A 22,248-nucleotide genomic window follows, 5' to 3' on the forward strand; every position below is an offset into this window, starting at 1 on the left:
CGCAGGTAATGCGGTCCAACGTCTGCCAATGCCCAAATTTCCTCCGTATACTCATTCACTTTTATTTTTATTTACTTTGTTGCATTTACACTTATTTTGTCGGTTTTTTTTTCCATGCTCAACAGGTTCCGTGAGCTGTGTACGTGGTTTGTTGAACAGAAATGGTTCGACAATGTTGTCCTGCTGTTTATCGCACTCAATTGTATTACATTGGCTATGGAACGACCAAATATACCGCCAACGAGTCACGAACGTTTATTCCTTGCCACAGCCAACAACGTGTTCACAGCCATTTTTACAGTGGAAATGCTCATTAAGGTAAGTCCAGCTTTAATAACAACAACATTGATAATACGAAAAGCCCACACTAAGCAACAACGCAATTGGTTGACTGCCTCCGGCATTTACATATGTACATATATATGTAGATAAGAGTATAACTGTCTTCCTTTGTGACTTCTGTATCCAACCATATCGTATAACCTCAAATTGCACATTTACCGCAGCAGCAGTCTCCTTTGATTAAGCCCTACTGTCGAATCCAGTGCTCGGCTTTAATAACAATAGCGTTAAAATTTCGGCAACTAACGATTGCAGTTACGGTACTTTCCTTGCACAGCGTGTGCGAAGACCAAAGAACGGAATTTTGTGCTGTCGCTTGCACCGCTCTCCAGCTGTGCTGTGCAAATTGTACCACTCGTCTTTGGTATTTTCCACAAGTGCTTTTGATCTTTGCGACTTTGCTTTAGGGAAAATGTGTCGACTTTCGAATAGAAACCCTTTGAATGTTGGTATTCTTGGGTAAATGTTTGGCAGCTGGCAACCAATGAATGAGTCTGACTCCGCTAGAAGTGGTGGTTAATTAGTCTAATTGTAGTGATGTTCAAAAAGGATGAATTGAAAGGGATTCGTATTTAGGTGCTAATTTTGAAATGAAAGCGATGAAATCCGTGTGAAAATGAATGCGAGTGAAGGGAAGAGAGAAGAAGATGAAGACAAATAAGCTTTGCAGGTGTAGGTCGATGAACAGTTACTGAGCGACTGCGAGATCCTTCCGAGGTAGAGTAGAACGCATGAGATCCAATAAACTACTTGGTCTCAGCAAGATGCATCTTGTCGCTATATTCTTACAGGATAAAGTTCAATATAATCAATATCTTACAGACGCAAATTGACAAAGTTGTATGGTGGAAGGTGAGGTGAGTTTTTCAAGACTGAGAATGAAACATCTCGGCAGTTAGACTTTTGACGAACCAGGAGAAAAAACCGAAACTGAAATTAGCAGTCTCACTAATTTTTGTATAAGCTCAAAGCGCTTTGCTGAGTTATGAGTATGTTAATGATCGTTTTGTAGGAGTTTTAGGTATCAGAACAGACCGGCGTTCTTAGCTTTCCAGGTAAGATTGGCGATTGTAACAGGATGAGATGATGTAATACTAGAAAATCTCACATTTAAAAGAGATAAAGTTTAGAAGTAAACCTCCGGGTGCATTTGTCGAGTTGTATGGAATTTCTTAAAACAGTTTTAGGTATCACAACGGACCGACGTTCGAGGCTATCCAGGTGCGATTGGCGATTGTAAAAGGATCGACCTCTTTAACCTAACCCAACCTCAACATAACACTAAAAAATCTCACATTTAAAAGATATAAGATTTAGAACCAAATCTCCGACGGTGCATTTTTTGGACGAAAAAGTTGTTTATGAAAACTGTGAACAATTTAAGGACTGTTGATAACTTACAAGACCGTCTACACATACCGAATGCTACAAGCGTCTGGAACCTATCGAGGACCGTGAAAACAGACTAAAAATTGTATTCGTTTGCTATTTTCTGTCACTAACAGCTTACTGTTGAGCCTTACAGTCACTATGTTAGTTCTGAAAGTCACACTGGCTTTAATAATTTTGAATTCTTCCCCCCTAGGTGGTATCGACAGGCATGTTTTATGGACCCGATGCATACTTCACATCCGGCTGGAATATTATGGATGGCTCATTGGTTACAATATCAATCATTGATTTATTAATGTCATTGTTTAGCCAATCGAGCTCTAAGATATTTGGGATTTTAAGGGTAAGTAGCGGACAGTAAATATTGATTAACGGCATTTAAATACACACGCATATATATAAATGCATAAATGTGATGACTGAAGGGGTTAAGATTATATGCAGTGATGATGTACTTACGAGTATAGCTTAGCGAGCTCATAGCAGAGCGCTTAGCTGATTTTGTAGAAACAAAATTTTTATTAACAACGGGGAACTCATTTTTAAAGGCAGACAAAATATTAAAAAAAAGTTAAGAGACAGTATGAAAAAATTAAGCTTAGGACTTATTATTTTATTTTGAGGGCGATAATGATGTACAAGAAAATGTGCATGGTTTGAAGGAGATTAGGAACTAGATACAAAGTGGACTTTAGCCAAAAAACCCTGGTTCACAAACTTGAAAAAATCAACTAAACTGATATTATATATACAGACGTGTTTTAAGGTTAAAAATCCACTGAAACTTCACAGGCTTCAGAAGAAAGGAACTGTTAGGATTTTAAAATATAACATAAAAAGTTTTCAAAAAAAATTCCAAAAACTTAGACGAAAACATTTTCCTTTGGTCAGTTCATAATTTTTTCATAGTTGAGTTAGCTATGTTAACATCAAGGGAACAATAAGAAAAATAGTGATTTGAGGTTATGGCTGAAAATATATGTCAAAATCATTAAAAGCAACAAAAACTAAATATAAAATATTTTTACAGCTACTTATGCGTGTAATTTTTTGAAATTGTTGAAGATTTGTCTATTTGTATATGCAAATTTGGTGTAAAATAATTTTATTTCAAAAAGTAGTTTTCTGACTTAAATTTTTGTTTACGTTTTCTGCACGTTTCGATAATTTATTTTCAAAATTAACTCAAACTTCTAAAACCTTTCACCTTTAACCTTAACTTCCAACCACACTGAGCTTCAATTTTTATTAAAAAAAAATAATAATTTTAACGCATTGTAGTACTTAAATTCACCTTTCCAAAAAATTTTTAATATATATTTTTTTATTGTAAATGAGTAAGGTGTTTACGTTTTACATAATGTAGGTGTGTTCATTGTTATTTTGGTTCTTTTAAAATATGTATATTTGTATATGTGATGCTTTGGGGGTTAATAGAAATTTGTAAAATTATTGCGTTCTCTTCTTTAAGAAAATCTAAATGTTCCCAAAAAAATGCAAATGTAAAAAATTTGCAAAAAAAAAACAAACTTGAGCTTTTCTCGCATTTTTCTTAAACCCTGCGCTTGTTAGTTTGTAGCTAATAATTAATTTTATAAAAATTTACCGAATTATTACTAATTTTATAAAACTTTTTTTTCATACATATAACTCATGGACTTGCAACGATTGGTTATGAATTTTCCTCATTCCTTCTAACAATATTAAATACATCTCAAATTCCCCACACCCCGATCTTATGTTTTATTCCAATTAATCCACAACATTATACTAACTCTCTTTACGTATTAATTATAAATGATTTAACTCAATTTTCTAAAATTCACCACACTAATCTTTACACCTACTGAAATATTAAACCCTTTCCCGCCCTACTCACAAACACGACAATAATCATAAATTATTTAACATAATTTAATTTTATTCACCACACTTATATTCCACTCACTACTAATATTTACTGGTTATAAAACATATATAAAACCAACTTCCTTGTCATTTTTATAAATCCTATTATTTATAAACCCAATTTAACATAATTTCATTTTATTCACCACACCTATATTCTACTCACTACTAATATTTACTCGTTCAAAAAAAATATAAAACCAACTTCCTTATCATTTTTATAAATCCTATTATTTATAAACCCAAAACGGTTTATCATAATTTGTCAATATTCACCACACCATTCGCCGTGATGACGCAAAAATTGTATAACTCAAAAATTCTCAAATAAAACCACTCTTACAAATACAAATACGACTAAACATCATCAAAACAATCTAATTTAACATCTTTATATTCACCACACATATATTAACTCGTTGAAAAAAAAAATATAAAACCAACTTCCTTATCATTTTTATAAATCCTATTAATTATAAACTAAAAATGGTTTACTTTATTAAAACAAATATTAAATTAAACAACAACTCCCAAACTAATTTACTTTTCCAACTACAAATACGACAAACTTCAACAAAATTACCTATGAAACTTTCATATATTCACCACACAAATTTTCACCGCTATGCCAAAAAACATTGAAATCCGTAAATGTCAACTAAAATACTAAAAATTTGACTTTCCTTAATTATTAATCCAAAATGCTTAATAATTAATTCTAACATTGTACTCATATTCACCACACTCTTATTGACACCATCTAACCCAAAATACCAACTGAAACTGTTTTCTATTTATTTTGTGTCCCCTCCTGCTCCCGACTACCGCACCAATCGCTCGTCCAACACTTTGCCCATTATCTCGTTGTAGGTGTTTCGACTACTTCGTTCCCTACGGCCGCTGCGTGTGATCAACCGCGCCCCGGGTCTGAAATTAGTCGTGCAAACGCTCTTATCGTCCCTACGACCCATCGGCAACATCGTGCTGATCTGCTGTACATTTTTCATCATATTCGGCATTTTGGGCGTGCAACTCTTCAAGGGCACCTTCTACTACTGTGAGGGCGAGAATATTAAAACAGTACGCACAAAAATGGACTGCTATGAACAGGGGTATGAGTGGAAGAATCGCAAATATAACTTCGATGATCTTGGCAATGCATTGATGTCATTATTCGTATTGAGCTCACGTGACGGTTGGGTGAATATTATGTATACCGGTTTGGATGCTGTGGGCGAGGATATGCAACCAATTGTCAATTACAATGAATGGCGTCTACTCTATTTCATTGCATTTATATTGCTCGTCGGTTTCTTTGTGCTCAACATGTTTGTCGGCGTGGTGGTTGAGAATTTCCACCGTTGTCGCGAGGAGCAGGAAAAAGAGGAGAAAATTCGACGCGCCGCTAAACGCGCTTTGCAAATGGAGAAGAAACGCAAACGTATGCACGAGCCACCATACTATATAAACTATTCACCGACACGCATGTTCGTGCATAATGTTGTGACATCGAAATACTTCGATTTGGCTATAGCCGCTGTGATCGGTCTTAACGTAGTCACCATGGCGTTGGAGTATTATGGCATGAAGGAGCCACTAATCTATGCGCTGAAGGTCTTCAACTATTTCTTCACGGCAGTCTTCATATTGGAGGCGAGCATGAAAGTGTTGGCGCTCGGTTGGCCGGTTTACCTGAAGGATCGTTGGAATCAACTCGACGTGGGAATTGTTTTGTTATCGGTATCCGGCATTATTTTGGAGGAATGGCATACGCAGAAAATTCCAATTAATCCGACGATAATACGCGTTATGCGTGTACTGCGTATTGCGCGTGTGCTGAAACTACTCAAAATGGCTAAGGGTATGCGTGCGCTGCTCGACACCGTGATGCAGGCTTTGCCGCAAGTCGGCAATTTGGGCCTGCTCTTCTTTTTGCTCTTCTTTATTTTCGCCGCCCTTGGCGTGGAATTGTTCGGTCGCTTAGAATGCTCCGAACGTAATCCATGTCAGGGCTTAGGCGAACATGCACATTTCGCCAATTTCGGGATGGCTTTCCTCACATTGTTTCGCGTAGCGACTGGCGACAACTGGAACGGGATCATGAAGGATACACTGCGAGAGGACTGTGATGATGCGGATGATTGCGTGCGCGATTGTTGCGTTAGCCGGGTCATAGCTCCAATATTCTTTGTGATATTCGTTCTAATGGCGCAGTTCGTATTGGTGAATGTCGTCGTGGCTGTACTGATGAAACACCTCGAGGAGAGCCACAAACAGATGGAAGACGAAATGGACATGGAAGTAGAGCTAGAGCGTGAACTTGTGCGCGAGCAGGAGTTTGAGAGCGAACAGAAGCTGTGCCAGCAGTTAGAACAGCAGACGCAACCGCCGCCACCAGCACGCCAGCTGAACAAGATCAAATCGTTGCCGAAGAACTTTACCTACAGCACGCCATCGCTGGATAAGAAATTCCCAAGCGTGTTGAGCGGCATTGCCATCGGTGGTGGTGTTAGAGCCGCTGGCCTTGCTGGTCGCCGTCAAACCGTGCAATACATCAATCAACCGAATAGCATTGGTTTGGCCGAACTGGGACGCGGCACACAAATTGGCGCCGGTGTAGGTGCTGCTGTTGGCAGCAATGTTGCGGCTGGTGGTAGCGGTGGTGTTGGCGCAAGTGGTGCACTACTCGCACCGCAAGCGCTCAATGCGCGTCTTAACGCATCAGCTGCAGAGAACAGCTTCGATACAAAACTCCAACTTCAACCAACCGCCGGTGCACTGGGACGGCGTGGCCGTCGCAGTTCGACCGCGTTCCGTAGTAAACGCGGCCTGCTCGCCAAAGAGCGCTCTCTCGATGAGCAGGCCATACGCCGACGCACGCTCGAATCGAAGCGTATGAGTTGTGACTCACTGCCGTGGGGCGGCGATAGCAACGATTATCGGCGTGGTACTATTTTCGAAAGTCTCGAATCGGATGGCGGCGGTAGCCCCTCCTCAACGTACGATGTGCGTAGCATACGCAGCGAAGACGTAGCTGCGACAGCTAAGGCTACAGCACACGGCAGTGGCGCCCCCGATGCGCTGAGCATTGTGAGCGCCAGCGTGATCAGTGAAAAGATCACAACACCTATAACAACACCGTTATCAACAAATGTGGCAACGGCAGCTTTGCCGAGCGTTGGCACAGCAGCCAACGCAGCGGGGCCACGTCGCGCCTATGGACGTTCACTCTCCACCGACCAAGCATATGCGTCTAGTGTTGGCGGTTCGAGTAGCGGACGCGGCGGCTTACTGTCCGTGCCGCGTAGCATGCCACCACGCAGCCGTAGTGGCAGCACAAAACAATTATTTAAGCAACAAGCACTCGACGAAGATCCCGATATGGATGAGAACACCCTACTATTGCCTATTGTGGTCGAGAGCAGCTGTGATGGCAATGCGACCAACAACAGCAATGGCATCACAACTGCCAACGGCAATGGTAATGGCAACATGCCCAACACTAACGACAAACTTAACAATAATAGCTGTAGTGGCGCTAATAATCGCATTGCCACCGCCAATGGCAACGGCACTACAGCTGCGGTCGTGGAACAGCTTGCTTTAAGCAAATCTGACTCGGCCGATATAATGCGCATCATTTCGGAGCGCAGGCGCATGGATCAGCGTGACAATAGCGGCAATGAGGATTCAGACTACAAAGAATTGCTGTTGGTGAAGTCACCGCACTCCTCCACGGATGGCTAAATGGAATTAAATACTATAAGCTAGAAGATAGTGTGCTAGATTAAGTTAATATTAATATCTTAACAAGTATGCGCAAGAATTGAAATATTTTAGTTGCAAATTGTATATAGAAATGTGTCTTCGAAGTCTAAATTTGGTGCATACAACAAGGGTTCATTTCAAGAAAACTTTATTTTTCATGGAACTTAAACCTACGAACTCAAAACCAGTCGCAAAAACTTTGAAATATCTTAGTGGACTTTTTAAAACCTTCTCTGCCACAAATAAAGACAATTCGACCTAATCTTTAACACAAAAAACTCATGCTTTCTCAGCATCACTAACTCGAACAACTCAAAAGCCAGCGGAAAGCGTGACCAGCCTAATTTTTTTTACTACAGTTTCAAATGTAACTGAAAATGTTACAAATTTCTCCTTTAAAACTTTTTTAAATGTGCCACACTGAAATATGTATTAAAAACCTACAAGCCCTTTTGAGAAAAAAAACAATGAATTTAGCAAAGTTCTGCACCAGTTATAGCTTGTTTACACCATGTTATTCCCAATATTTCGCATAAAATCATTACTTTAAACCTGAAATACGCGCTTTTCACTTTCGAAAAATATTGAAATTTCTTCGTTTCAGCCCTAACAACATAGGAAATGTATACAAAAGGCAAAACAAAACAAATTTGTTGAATTCAACAAAATTCACCACCAATCAACATTTGTTATCATTTAGCCGAGCACGAAACCGGCGCTTTAATAGCTGACACACTTGAAAAAATACTTCTGCTATTAAACTAAAATAAATTTTTCGGTCAAGGCGAAATTCGTGCGATGAACATAGCATCATAACCACTATGAACTTTTCAGTTAACCCTTACTGCATACAACTTTGTAGTTATGATAGTGGGCCGCTTGTGCCAACTTTTAGGGAATTTTCTTACCTATACCACTAACTGTATAAATGTTTAGCACTAAATTCGAACAATTTATTTTCTGTTTTGAATTTTTCAACGAAAAATAGTAAATGAAAAACTAATAGGATTAAATGCAAAATAAAAAAAAAAAATAGTTTTAAGTAAAATATGCAAAAAATATGTATGTATGTACATCAACTTTAGACTAGTGCAGTTGTAGACATGCAATTTCTGAAAAATTAAAACAACAAAAACAATTGTTACATATTACAGTTATGTAAATGCAACACTGTAAAAGTTGCAAATTTGTCTCTAAAAATCATCAACTCTGTGATTAGTTGTAAAAAAATGTTGATTAAAAATCATAGCTCAAAGATGTTGAGAAGAATTAGCATAATATACGTATGTATGTAGCTACAAATTACTTTTAATTAATTACAATTGTTTGTATATAAACGAAACTATTACAATGCAGCCAATCATGGCAAATATATTGGAAAATTATATTATTATATGATTTTCATTGATAACAAAGAGGTAAAACGCTGATTGGCGCAAAAGTTGGTAACAGTTGAGCGCATAACCTTCCTAAACACAACTAGTGCTGCAGATTGTGCAAAAATTGCATATATCGATACAAAAAGTATGTAAAAATATAGAAAATTTATGTTTAGCAATTAAGTTTAGTTAGCATTTAAAGGAAAAGTAGCGTTAAAAACTTAACAAAACTCTTGTAAAAACTTTTAAAACGCAGAGCTGACGGTTCAGAAAAGTCTTGTAAAATCGTTCAGCCCACAGAGCTGGCGTGTAACTATAAAATTTATTTAAACTTGTTTAAATGAAGCATTATTTAGCATTAATTATTGTGTAGTACTAAAATCATGTGCGGTTGTTGTCAACGAAACGCATTGAAATATTGTTTTTTAAATAAATGCAATATTAGCGATAAGTGATAAACGATTAACGATTAAAATAAAACGATATGTACCACACAACAGTTATGAAAAAGTAAATAATAGGAAAAAAAGTATGTACACTATGAAAACTTTCCTAAAACAAAAAATTCAAATTAAAGAATTTAAATAATAAAATTAGTAATTAAATAATAAAAATTAAAACAAAAAATAATAAATTTCAATAACAAACAAATTTTAATTTAATAAGAAAAAAATTAAAAACAACAAAATATATTATAAAAAGAAATGAAAACAGTTGTAGCGCATTTCTTCTCCCTGAAACGTCTTCCTCATCTTTAAACAAATATGAAAAATTAAAAATATATATACAAATGTATTAGTGCAAGGTAGAGAAAATACTATTAAAAATTTAGGAGCTGTAAAAATGAAATTGTTTAAAAATTAGTGAATTTGTGCAGCATTTAGGCGTAAGTTGTAATAATATTTGTAAAATAGAACTTGTTATGCGCCAATAAATGAAAATTTAGTAATATTTCGTTGAAAAAAAAATTAACAAAAAATATGTATATAAAGATTTAGTAATATTTCGTTAAAACATAAACGAAAAAATATATGTAAACGGCAATAGTAACAAATATATTCTATAAGAAAATTCATATAAAAAATCATAGAAAAAGTTACACACAACACTCTACTGTTAAACGACAAAGATTTTAATAAACACAGATTTTCAACAAATGACAATCCGATCACACTGTTTTTTATTTTTGTTGTTATTATTTTGTGGTTTGTTTAATCGAGATTTTTTATACAGCATTATTATTTTTTCAACATTTTTTAAATTACATAAAATTTTATGTCAAATATTTTAAAATGAAAATAATAGATTTTTGTTATGATTTTTGCAATTCAAACATTATCAGAAACAGCACACAAATGATCTAAATAGTAATGATTTAATGTTCACAGCAGTTTTGCAACAACAAAAAGTTGAATTTTTGATGCAGATGTGATCCCAAGTAACCCAAGAAGGAAATATATTTGTTATAGGACACAACTTATCTCCAAACATTTTTTCTTAAATTGAGTGAATTATAGCAAAAAAATTTGAATCAAAATATAACTAACTGCAAGGGCTCAAAAGGTTATAAGGAGAAACAGACTTAGGACCAACTCAACTTCAAATCTACAAGTTCGTACTCTTGAATTCAATAAGTACCATCAACATATCCTAACAATGCTCGTTTAAAACGGAAGAATTTGTGCAAAATCGTATAAAATAACCTTCACAAGTGTCGAACAACATAAATTTGGCAACATAGCGTAAAATTTTGTTTTAAACATTAAAGGTTTTACGCCTACAGAGTGAATACTAGGTAAAATGAAAATGGATGTAATATATTATATTAAGTGCGCTTGTATCCACAAGAATTTCTGCAAAAGGGTAGATCAGACTAATCAAGGATCATATTCTATTTTCTATTAATTAAATTAGCAAACTTACCGTTCATTTTGAATTTGATATCCGCTAACCCCAAGCGATGAGTGTTTTTCATTACACAACATTTATTTATTTTATGTTCATTTATTAATATCGTTTCTAGTTTTGTTTTTAAAGATTTACGTTTTTTTATTGACACACAAACCACTTTTTTGATATTTTTTTTACATAACACACTTGGGAAAATTTAATTTTTCCTCTTTTCTTATTTGCACACAACCACTTATTTTATATTTATTTTTTCAAAACGCCATTACATACATTTGGCTTTATTTTTTATTTTTACTTTTTTTCTTATTATTTACACACACATCTACATTTCACTTTTTTTGCACTTATTACACACACACATCTACTTTATATTAACTTTTTATTTTATTTTTTTTCTTATTTTATATATTTTTTATAAATATTAAAAAAAAAGCCTTTTCTATTATTTACACACATATCTACATTTTACTTTTTTAACTTATTTCTTTTTTTTGCTTTTTCAAAACCTAACTTGGGAAATTTTAACTTCCTCTTTTTGCTTTTTTTTAGACACATTTTACTTTTTTCTTCTCTTTTTCATTTTTTCGTAACACACTATTAATGGAGAACTTAAATTTTCACCTTTTTAGCACTGATTTACACAGCCATAAACCTTTTACCATTTTCCATTATTTACACACACATCTACATTTTACTTTTTTAACTTATTTCTTTTTTTTATTTTTTGGAAGACTAACTTGGGAAATTTCAGCTTTCCTCTTTTTGCTATTTTTTAGGCACATTTTACTTTTTTCTTCTCTTTTCACTTTTTTTACTTTTTTCGTAACACACTAATAATGAAAAACTTAAATTTTCACCAAATTTTTTACTAACTTTGACTTTATTGCTCATTTTCGCTATTTTTTCATTTGCCCACACACCAACTTTTTTACTTTTAAATTTATTTTTTTGCTTTTTTCTTTTTTCTACACATTTTTTTATTTTATTTATTATTCATTTTTAACATTCTCACACACATTATTTACATTTTCACTTACATATTTTTATATTAACACACTTCGGATTTACTATTTTGCATTATTTTTTCCATAACCGCGCACAATATGCAATTTTTCATTGTTATTACACTTTTAGTTTGTTCAAACTTCTACAAACTTTATGTTCAAACTTGCACAAACATGATGTGCTTTTTACCCGTTATTTTCACTGCAGTTTCTTTACGTGTAATAAAAAGTTTATTGTTATTGTTTATACAAAATTCTGTTTATTTCCTTCACTATTATCACTTTTATCAATAGCTTACTTTTTATTTTCCACAATTGTGATATTTTTAAGTATTTTCCAATTAATTATTTAGCTTTTATATAAAACACAAGAGTTCGTCACTTTAAACTTCGTTTTTTGCTTTACTCCGCGTAAAACTACAAACACCGTATGTTCAAACTTGCACAAACATGAAATGCATTTTCCCGTTGTTTTCACTGCAGTTTATCACCGAGTCAAACAAACTTTATTATAGCTATTTATGCAGTATTCTGTTAATTTCCTTCACAATTTTTACTTTTATCAATAGTTCACGCTTTATTTTACACAATTGCGATATTTTCAAGTATTTTCTGTCTTTTCCAATTAATTATTTTGCCTTTACATGTAAGCAAGTGTACACCGCTTTAAGCTCCGCTTTCTGCACACACACAAGGTCACTCTCAAACTGAGCCTTGCCACATCAACACACTGAAAGAAATAATGACAAAAATGTAAAATGTAAATCTATTACATTTTTTTCGAATTATGTTATTGTTTATTGTAGATATATAAAGAAATGTATTATCATTGCATAATTTCGCTGGAAGAAATGAGAAAAAAGAAAACGGTAGAAGTCCATGTCAGTACAGGTGGACTTGTACCGTTCTTTCTTCTCACTGCTGCCGGCGCATAAACTAAAATATTTAATTAAGCTAATTTAAGTAGTTAAGATATACTATAAGTTTTATAATAGCGAATTTGTGCATAACACACTTACAAATAAACAAACTTACAAAGAGTTTCGTGTTACTGTAGATATTCATACATTGTAGACAGACTTAAAGTGTATATTTAATAAGAATAAATAGCAGGAAATTTTAAAACAAAAATCTAGCGAATTTTCTGCATGTATTAAAGCGTGTATGTATGTATGTATTGAACCTTTATATACAACTTACTATTGCCTTTTTCTGAAAACTTTTTAAAAAATGTAGCATAGCATGTGTTTAACACACTAAAAAATCTAATCGATAGAAATATTACTAACAAAACACTTTTTACAGCAAGTTTGTAAAATTAAAATAATAAAATAACTTTATTAAAAAAAACTAAATTGTAGTGAAATTGTAAAAAAATATATATACAACTGTACAACTTACACAAATATATTGACTATATAGTTATAGTGTGCTATTCAACGAATTAGAACTTGTAAATTTTTTAAAACTATGAAAGAAAAAATTTTCGAAATTAGAAAAGTTGCAACAAAGAAAATTTTGTGAAAAAAAATTGCAAATTTATGCCTAAAAATAACTGTCAATTTCATGTTTTTATGTTTTTCTCTCATAAAACAAAAAAAAAAAACAAAATTTAAATACAAAAATTTTAGAAAAAAAAATTTCAAAATTTCAAATTTTTTTAACTTCAAAATTTCTATATTTCGATTTTTTTATACAAACAAACTTTAAATTTACTATTCACTATAATAAAGCATATTTTTTGTTTACTACACAAAAGCACTCAATTTCTGTGTCACTCATACGCACCTAACCTCACTTTCTCACATATAAACATACAAACACAAATTTTAAGCTGTGACTGCGCACGTTGATCGTGTAGCTAAACCTTTTAGTATGAAAAGTTTATAGTAAAACTAAATAAAAATTTACTAAAAATAATTACAAATGAGAGAAACATAATTTCTTCTGTGCCTTTCTACTCAAACAAAAATTGAAAAAAATCTCTATACCTACCACTATATACACTGTGTAAAAACACACATTTACACTTTCGAACTCAGCAAAAAAAAATTACCTTAAGTGACTTTCTCTCGCGCCACACGCTCACATTCACTTCGTATTCAATTTTGGTAAACTAAAAAGAGAAGAGTAAAAAAATATGGAAATTAGCGCAAGTAGTTAAAAGATATTGTAAACAGTTATACTAACAAATATAAATGAAATTTAGTTAAAAAGATTAAGAACACCATCTAAGCTGAATTAAGTGACATAATAATTAAGCAGAATATGAAAAAAAAATTAAAAAAATAGGAATTCTATACATACATATATGTATGTACATATGTATAATATTTATATAAACAACAAAAATATGTATTGCATATAGAAAAGATTTATAAAAAAATAATAATTTTAAAATTGTTTACATCCAAATTATTTTGGTTATTTTTGAGGTTATAAATTAAAAAATTATGTTTTCCAAAGTTTTATTCAACAAAATTTACTGAAAAAACTTTTAGTTAAACTATTTTGCGTTCTTTTGAGGTTATAAATTTGTTTTTATTACATGCTATACTGATTCTGAATAATGTTATTTTTTTAATTTTTTTTTTTTAATATTTTTTTATTTTTTTTTAATATTTTTTAATATTTTTTTTATTTTATTTTTTTTTTTTAGGTTATTATTTTTGAAATATTTAATTTAATTTTTTTTTTTTAATTTTTAAAACTTTTTTTGTAGTTTTATTTATTTATAAAATAACTTTTATTACGTAAATTAAATTTGTAAAAATTAAAAAAAATTAATAACAGTTAAAAAAATTAATTAAAATTAGCATGAGTTAGAATTGGAAATTGGAAGCTTATTAGAAAGCAAAATATAACAGTAACAACGCTAACAAATACCGAAACAATAGCTTAGAAAATTTGAAAATTTAATTGTTTAAAAAACATTAATTTTATAAGTATTGCGAAAACGCATATAAATTGATGAATTTTAAAAAAATAGCAAACAGCATATTACAGTAAAAATGTGTTAAATTGAACTTACAAATAATTAGCGAAATTATATGAAAACAACAGTTAAATAGCAGTAAATAAGAAGCAAAGCAAACAAACTGAAATATTTTGAAAATTACGTTGCAAATGTTACATAAATATTTAAGATAAAATTATTTTAATATAAAAAATGAAAAAATTAAGCAATTGCAAGCGAAATTAAACAATAAATTGACAACAACAATATAATGAATTGAACACACTTTCACTGACAAGTATTTCGAATGCATTTAAATAAAAAAATAAAATAAAAAATACAAATAAATAAATAAAAACTTTTACGAGTTGCCAATTTACGTAAATAAAATTATTTAAAAAAAAAAATAATATAAAAAAATTGCAGTATTAAAAGTTACTAACAAAAAGGCAGTTTAAAATTTAAATAAGCAAAACTGCAGTGTGGCGAGTGCAGAGCCAAAATTTCTGTGCTTCGGTTGTAAAAGTTCAAAAGTGAATAAATTTATTTACGAAAATTTACATTTAACGAATTTTCACTGTATTCCATTTAACTAAGCGAAAAAGTAAGCTGCAAACCAATTGGCAACGTCAATGTAACTGCTCATAAATCATTACAAAAAAAAACAACAATGTAAACAAACACAAATGTTAAATCTGTTTGACAATTATGAAAAATAAAAATAAATTAAAAATACTTCAAAAAAGTAAACATACAGCAAACAAAATTAAAAAATGCAGCATATAGAAATATATTTGTTAAAAATAGCAATGCGCATTGATAAAATGAAATCTGAGAAAACAAAAATATTAAAAGCAAACTAAAAATATGAGCTAAGGCGTAAACTATATAAATATAAAGTACATTTACAAACATATATACAATTAGTAACAATTTAATACAGCAGTGTGCAAGTGTAACCTTAATTATAATTAAAATTAACAAAATGTCAACAAAAAATATTTATTTAGTTTTCAGTGCGAAAAATAGTGGTGAAAAAATTATAATGAGTGAATTATTAATAAAAATTATAAAAGAAAAATAAATAATGTTGTTTTATTTTAGACAAAAAGAAAGTTTTGTTTTTTTCGAAAATTTTTTTTAGTTATTTTATTAATAAATATAAACTATTTACACTATTTTCAACTAATTGCAAAACAAAACGGCATTAAAAACTAATTAATTTTAAAAGTGATATTTTCCGGCTTTTATGGATCATTGCGGCAAATAATCGATATGCGACGATCCTTTTTCACGCGTTGTCCCTGAAAATGTGACACATCGTTGCCCAGTATTTCATGCGTAAAGTTATAGCGTGAAGAGTGACTGAAATAAAAAAAAAAACATTATTATGCGACAGTCGCTTTAATGCACACACGCACCTCATTATGTACAAAGAGCGACGACGCAGCAGCACATCAACATAGAAATTGTTTTCCAAAGTGGTTTCTGGACGATTGCGATATGCATCATCTGCATCCGCAGTATTTTGTGCTGATGTGCTGGCAACCTCCGGCGCTTCCACAGCCTTGCCTTGTAGGTATTTACGCTCATCAACGCGCACCAAACGCATTACGCTATCGCTTAGCAAACTAATGCCGGCTATTGTGTTGCCGCAATACTAAAGTGCAAGTAAACTTTATTGTTAACTGAAGAAAATTCATATTCTATAACGTATTCCTCAACTCATACCCTGGTGCTATCCACATGCGGCTTGATGACGCCCTCCGCAGCCAAATCAAGTATGTGTACATAAGGCATTATTGCACCATCGAAGGCAGTTTGACGCACACGCTCGAGCACTGCGCGGTTATGTGGATACCATTGCTTACGCTCCGTTTCGCGGAAGCCATGTATAGCCTGTGCGAAAAAATACATTTTAGTAAGAGCTTATTTTTCCTATTTGCTACGCATTACATCGTCCCAGTGATCAAATTCGTAATGTAGACGTTTCATATAAGGTTCAATTTCTTCCAGCAATTTGGTTTCTTCCTCGTTGGTTATGAAATCTGTATGCAAACGCAAATCTTTTATGAAAAGTTGTTGCTCCTCCGCCGGCCATTGTCCATGGAATTCAAAGTGCGTCAAGACTTCTAAGTAGATACGCGAATTATGGTTTTAATTTTTGTTTTTAACCACATGACATGATACTTGCCTTTGGATGAGGATTTGTTTTGCTCTAGCACCGGCTCTAGCGAACGACGTAAGCATTTTGTGTTGCTTATTTCCCTAATTTGTATAGCTCTGCTGTTGTTGAAGCAAAGCAAAATATTTTTTGTACACTGTTGCAGTTGGCGCAAATTCATTTTATATTTTTAAGCTACAAATTGCATTAAAATAAACTATTTACACTATTTTATGATTTTACACAGTTTTGAAAACACTGTTGTTAACAGCTGTTAATTGTTTGATAAGACTTAAAAGGGTTGTCGAACCACAGACAATATTAAAATTTTAAGATTTTCTTTTCTACACAATACTCGAATCGCTCAAAATAATATTTTTTTTCACTAATTTACTTTTTATAAAAAATACTGCAACCTATTTCGTTGTTAAATATTGATATTTTCACAAACTTTTTTATTCATTTAATAATATTTCATTAAACCTGGCATGTCTACTAGCTACCGGCAACAAAAACAGTTCTCTCTGTTTATGTTATTCCTCTCTGTTTATCTTTTGGCTGTCAGAACTGTCTACTTAGATATCAGCTGTTGCAAATTGGTTACTATTTTTAGTAACCATAACGAAAAAATACACAATTGTTTTCGCTAAGCAATTAAAACATATTTGCACTTTTCTACTTTGCTAAAGCAAGAAAAAAACGAAAATAAGTTGTTTCGATTCAAAAAAAGATATTAAAGTGGCGAAGAAATTACGTAAAACATAAGCTACAAATGTAAACTGTTTCTTTGCGTCGTGTCAATTAAGAGCCTACCCACCGAAAACCAAGCCAAAAGCATAACACAAGATGCTGCATTTACGCACAGGCAGCAGCCTAGCAGTTAAAATACCCGAATGTTGGCGTTTCCAGCAGCTGCTGGCTGCACGGTCACCAGTCTCCACCACCGTATGCACGCTCCAACAGCAAGCCGACTCAGGCGAACCGGCGCAAGCAAATGTGCTGCGAAAGCGTAAATTCAAGCCACACGAGCCGGATAGTGTTGCAGCCATGATCAAGCTGCCTGAACAGGCGCGTGTCGTTATATGTGGCGGCGGCACTGTGGGTGCATCGCTTGCCTACCACCTGGCACTGCAGGGCTGGGGCAAAGACACCATACTCATTGAACAAGATAAAGTGGGTGGCGGCAATCCATGGGCCGCTAGCGGTTTGGCTGGTCGCTTCGAGCCTAGCTACACGGAACTGAAGCTGGCTGAATACTCCATTGACTTGATTAAATCGCTAACGGAACAGGGACTGTCCACGGGTTGGCAGCCAGTCGGTAGCTTGAATTTGGCACGCACTTTCGATCGTATGACCGCTTTCCATCGCATGCGCTCGCAAGGCCGTGCCTGGGGCATCAATTGTGAGATATTAACACCGGAACAATGTCAGGAACGCTGTCCCTTGATTAAGACAAGCGATCTCGCTGGTGGCCTGTGGATACCAGAAGATGGTGTATGTGATCCACATGAAGTTTGTCTCTCCTTCGCTGAGGAGGCGAAACGTTTGGGCGTGCAAGTGGTGGAGAAATGTGCGGTACTGAAGATTAACAGTGCACACGGTAAAGTCAGTCGCATTGAGACTTCGGCAGGTGATGTTTTGTGTGACTTCTTTGTCAATTGTACCGGTTTCTGGGCGCGCGGTGTGGGCACGCTATCCACGCCGCAAGTGAAAGTGCCGCTGAAAGCAGTGGAGCATCACTACTTGCATACGAAACCGATAGAGGGACTCGATCCCATGACACCGTTCGTGCGCGACTACGACGGTGGTGTGTACTTCCGCGAGCGCAATGGGCGCATATTGGCAGGTGATGTTAAATAGTAACAAAAATTTACTGAACTATAATTTAACTTTACTTTAGGCGGCTTTGAGCGCGAAGCGAAAATGCTCTACGAAGACGGCATCATACCGCTGTCGCAGGAAGAACGCGAACTGCCGCCCGACTGGGATCACTTTCACAGCATGCTCGACGAGCTACTGCATCGCGTGCCAATGCTGAAGTCATCGCTACTCGACCGCCTAACAAACTCACTGGAAGCCTTTTCGCCCGATTGCAAGTGGATTTTGGGTGAAGCGCCCGAAATACAAAATTACTATGTATCGGCGGGCATGAAAACTATAGGCGTATCGGCAGCAGGTGGCATTGGACGTGCGCTCGCCGATTTAATAACGAAGGGCACTACGTACTTGGATTTACATATATTGGATATCAGTCGCTTTTTGGGACTGCATAATAATCGTAAATTTCTGCGTGATCGCTGCAAAGAAGTGCCGGGCAAACACTTCGAAATCAATTATCCATTTCACGAATTCAAAACGGGACGCAATCTACGCATGTCACCCATTTACCCGGCGCTTAAAGAAGCTGGTGCCGTTTTTGGCCAAACTATGGGTTATGAACGCCCCAACTATTTCGATCCGAATGACAAGAAGGGTGAGCGCAAAAGCGTGAAAATCAAAAATAATTATTAATTTTGTTTTTATTTACTTTCCAGACGAGTTTGGCATAACACGCTTTCGTACCGCCGAAACGCAAACTTTCGGCAAACCGCCATGGTTCGATCATGTCGCCAACGAGTACAATGCCTGTCGCGAGCGTATCGGCATCGCCGACTATAGTTCGTTTACCAAATATGATCTATGGTCGAAGGGACACGAAGTTGTCGAATTGCTGCAATATCTCTGTTCCAACGATGTCGATGTGCCGGTGGGTGCAATTATACACACGGGCATGCAGAACCATTTGGGTGGCTATGAGAATGACTGTTCAATAGCGCGGCTCTCAGAACGACAGTGAGTAACATAATTACTAGTAACAGCAGCTGCAAGAAATAATTTTTTTCTATTTCTTTTAGCTATATGATGATAGCGCCGACGGTGCAGCAAACGCGCTCCATCACCTGGATACGCAAGCACATGCCAAATCATTTGCGTTCAGGCGTAAATGTGGCCGATGTGACATCGATGTACACGGCAATTTGCATACTGGGCCCATATACACGCATTTTGCTCTCCGAATTGACTGATACAGACTTGACACCAAAAAACTTCCCATTTTTCACTTACAAAGTGAGTACAGGGTGTTGCTGAAATTTTATTTTTGCTAATTGTTTACATTGCAGGAACTTGACGTAGGCTTAGCTAACGGTATACGTGTGCTGAATATAACACACACCGGCGAATTAGGTTATGTTTTGTATATACCCAATGAATTTGCGTTACACGTATATACGCGCCTGTATCAGGCTGGACAGAAATTCGGCATACATCATGCGGGTAAGCAAAATTGTTTTTAAATTTGTTATCGCCAAACTAACGCATTGCCGCTAGGCTACTACGCCACGCGCACATTGCGCATTGAGAAATTCTACGCGTTCTGGGGTCAAGATTTGGACACGTTCACCACACCGCTGGAGTGCGGACGCAGCTGGCGCGTCAAATTAAATGTTTGTATTGCATTTTTAAGTTTGAACGTGTTAGAAACTAAAATCCTTTGTACACACAGAAACCGATAAATTTCATCGGACGCGATGCGCTGCTCAAACAACGCGAAGAGGGCGTCAAACGCATGTACGTGCAGCTGCTGCTTAACGATCACGATCACGAGATCGATTTATGGTGCTGGGGTGGCGAACCGATCTATCGTGATGGCAAATATGTTGGCATGACCACCACCACCGGTTACGGCTTCACATTCAAGAAGCAAGTTTGTCTCGGTTTTGTACGCAATTTCGCTGAAGATGGCAGCGAGCTGCCAGTTACTAATGAATATATACTTTCGGGCCACTATGAGGTAGAAGTGGCGGGCATGCGTTTCGAGGCGAAGGTCAATTTGCACTCACCCAATTTGCCAACGAAGTTCCCCGACAAGGAGCGCGAGGCATATCACGCGACACGCGACAAGCAAGGTCAGGCCGATTTACTATCCTACGAGACGAAGTATTGAACAGTGGTTTTATGCACACGCGGGTAGTGACCTACGTCTTTAGACTTGAGGTTTGGATATTAATTTTTAGCATTGATTTTTTTTAAGATTTCATTGCTTTTATTATTATAATTTTTTTTTATTTAACTATAAATGTTAATTTTTTGTTATTAGCTGACTTAGGCGTCTTTAATGATATTATGCGCGCAATTTAGTGTGTTTGACTTGTTATCATGCTTATTTTATTGATGATTGCTTAATATGTTATTTGCATATACACATACATATATTTATGCTTCTTAAAAATGTTAAAATATTGATATTTGAATTGTTGATATTTGTATATTACAAAAACAGTGCGCGTATGCTCTCAAAATTCATGCAACGAATTAGCTGCATACAAACATACATACATGTATGTGTTTTTTTTATAAATTTTTGTGCAACTTAAGCATTATTGGTATCAAAAAAAAGTCTGAAAAGAACATTGCATTTATCAAAATTTATCAAAACAAAAAATTATTTGTAAAAATGTTTATAAGAAAAACTTAATTTAAAAAAATTTGCAAAAAATATTAATTTGTAAAAAATATTATAGCAAAAAATCAATTTTGCATAAAAAATCAATTTGAAAAAATGTGTATAAGAAATCAATTTGAAAAAATTTGTATAAAAAATAATTTGTAAAAATTTTGATAACAAACAAGTAACAGTGCAAATTTACTATAGACAAAAACATTGGAATCAATTACAATAAAGCAGTTCAATTAATTTAAAAAAATGTTGCCGCATTTTGCTAAATATATGTACATATGTATGTATAACACATGATGTACATATATGTATACCAAAAAAAAAATCTTTTTTGTTGTAGAAACATACAACAAAGTGCGAAAAAGTTGTTACAATAATCAAAATAAAAATATATCTATATACATATGTATATACTTCTATTAAATGAAAAAAAATACTTAAAATTGTCGAATAACTTAGTTGAGCCAAGCTATAAGCATTGTAAAAATTTGGTTTAGCAAAAAATTAATCCAAAAATGTTATTATAACTTAACTATTTGAAAATCCTTCCTTATTTTATACATATTATTGCATTATTATTATAAAAATATAGAACTTTATATAATTTGTTCCTAACCTCACATATTTGCTCATATACCACTGTGAAAATAAATAAAAAAAATGTTTGTAGAAAAGTAAGAGCTGTTTGTTGGCTTTATAAAGGATATAAAATTACACTAAATTTCAATTTTTGTGGCTTAAAAAAGCTACGCATAAAGAAAGGGAACGGCGCGGTGTGGAACTAAATTTTTTAATTACATACATAGAAGCATTTGCTATTACTTATAAGAAATCAGAGGAGCACGAAAAATGTTGTATACCAACTGTATTTGCTAAAATAACTTTGTTGTTGCATAAATATGTAAATATTTAAGGTCACAAAATGC

The 22,248-nt window shown here is 34.1% G+C and overlaps 3 protein-coding genes and 1 long non-coding RNA gene across 10 annotated transcripts in view; 2 read left to right on the plus strand and 2 right to left on the minus strand.

Annotated features, from left to right (window-relative positions):
• LOC105232238 (voltage-dependent T-type calcium channel subunit alpha-1G) overlaps nucleotides 1-9,957 on the plus strand; it is a 227,316-nt gene extending 217,359 nt beyond the window's left edge. For all 7 annotated transcript variants that reach the window (XM_049454459.1, XM_049454456.1, XM_049454457.1 and 4 more), the window contains 3 exons: nucleotides 126-318; nucleotides 1,928-2,077; nucleotides 4,513-9,957. In XM_049454459.1, the coding sequence (XP_049310416.1) occupies nucleotides 126-318; nucleotides 1,928-2,077; nucleotides 4,513-7,389 (3,220 nt within the window). In that variant the 3' untranslated portion in view covers nucleotides 7,390-9,957. The remainder of the gene's footprint in view (nucleotides 1-125; nucleotides 319-1,927; nucleotides 2,078-4,512) is intronic.
• A 2,179-nt stretch (nucleotides 9,958-12,136) lies between these two features.
• On the minus strand, nucleotides 12,137-14,290 carry LOC125778111 (uncharacterized). The gene is made up of 2 exons (XR_007422497.1): nucleotides 13,761-14,290; nucleotides 12,137-12,434 (listed from the first exon to the last, which is right to left on the minus strand). It is a non-coding gene; the product is annotated as an uncharacterized LOC125778111 (long non-coding RNA).
• A 1,616-nt stretch (nucleotides 14,291-15,906) lies between these two features.
• LOC105232143 (alpha-ketoglutarate-dependent dioxygenase alkB homolog 7, mitochondrial) lies at nucleotides 15,907-17,082 on the minus strand. Its single transcript, XM_011213753.4, has 5 exons — nucleotides 16,855-17,082; nucleotides 16,617-16,792; nucleotides 16,392-16,559; nucleotides 16,082-16,320; nucleotides 15,907-16,025 (listed from the first exon to the last, which is right to left on the minus strand). The coding sequence occupies exons 1-5, from the start codon at nucleotides 17,003-17,005 to the stop codon at nucleotides 15,908-15,910; spliced, it is 852 nt and encodes a 283-aa protein (XP_011212055.2). The 5' UTR covers nucleotides 17,006-17,082; the 3' UTR covers nucleotide 15,907.
• A 313-nt stretch (nucleotides 17,083-17,395) lies between these two features.
• Nucleotides 17,396-21,635, plus strand: LOC105232144 (pyruvate dehydrogenase phosphatase regulatory subunit, mitochondrial). Its single transcript, XM_011213754.4, has 7 exons — nucleotides 17,396-18,670; nucleotides 18,725-19,297; nucleotides 19,359-19,656; nucleotides 19,719-19,932; nucleotides 19,986-20,139; nucleotides 20,194-20,309; nucleotides 20,369-21,635. The coding sequence occupies exons 1-7, from the start codon at nucleotides 17,671-17,673 to the stop codon at nucleotides 20,807-20,809; spliced, it is 2,796 nt and encodes a 931-aa protein (XP_011212056.1). The 5' UTR covers nucleotides 17,396-17,670; the 3' UTR covers nucleotides 20,810-21,635.
• The last annotated feature ends 613 nt before the right edge of the window (nucleotides 21,636-22,248 follow it).

This window comes from Bactrocera dorsalis, chromosome 4 (genome assembly GCF_023373825.1).
Source record: "Bactrocera dorsalis isolate Fly_Bdor chromosome 4, ASM2337382v1, whole genome shotgun sequence".
Lineage (NCBI taxonomy): Eukaryota > Metazoa > Arthropoda > Insecta > Diptera > Tephritidae > Bactrocera > Bactrocera dorsalis.

Coding starts and splice junctions, on each gene's coding strand:
- LOC105232144 (XM_011213754.4), top strand. CDS start 17,671: ATGCTGCATTTACGCACAGGCAGCAGCCTAGCAGTTAAAATACCCGAA. Junction 18,671..18,724: donor CAATGGGCGCATATTGGCAG/GTGATGTTAAAT, acceptor ACTTTACTTTAG/GCGGCTTTGAGCGCGAAGCG. Junction 19,657..19,718: donor GCGCGGCTCTCAGAACGACA/GTGAGTAACATA, acceptor TATTTCTTTTAG/CTATATGATGATAGCGCCGA.
- LOC105232143 (XM_011213753.4), bottom strand. CDS start 17,005: ATGAATTTGCGCCAACTGCAACAGTGTACAAAAAATATTTTGCTTTGC. Junction 16,560..16,616: donor AATTTGATCACTGGGACGAT/GTAATGCGTAGC, acceptor TTTTTCGCACAG/GCTATACATGGCTTCCGCGA. Junction 16,321..16,391: donor CGCATGTGGATAGCACCAGG/GTATGAGTTGAG, acceptor CTTGCACTTTAG/TATTGCGGCAACACAATAGC.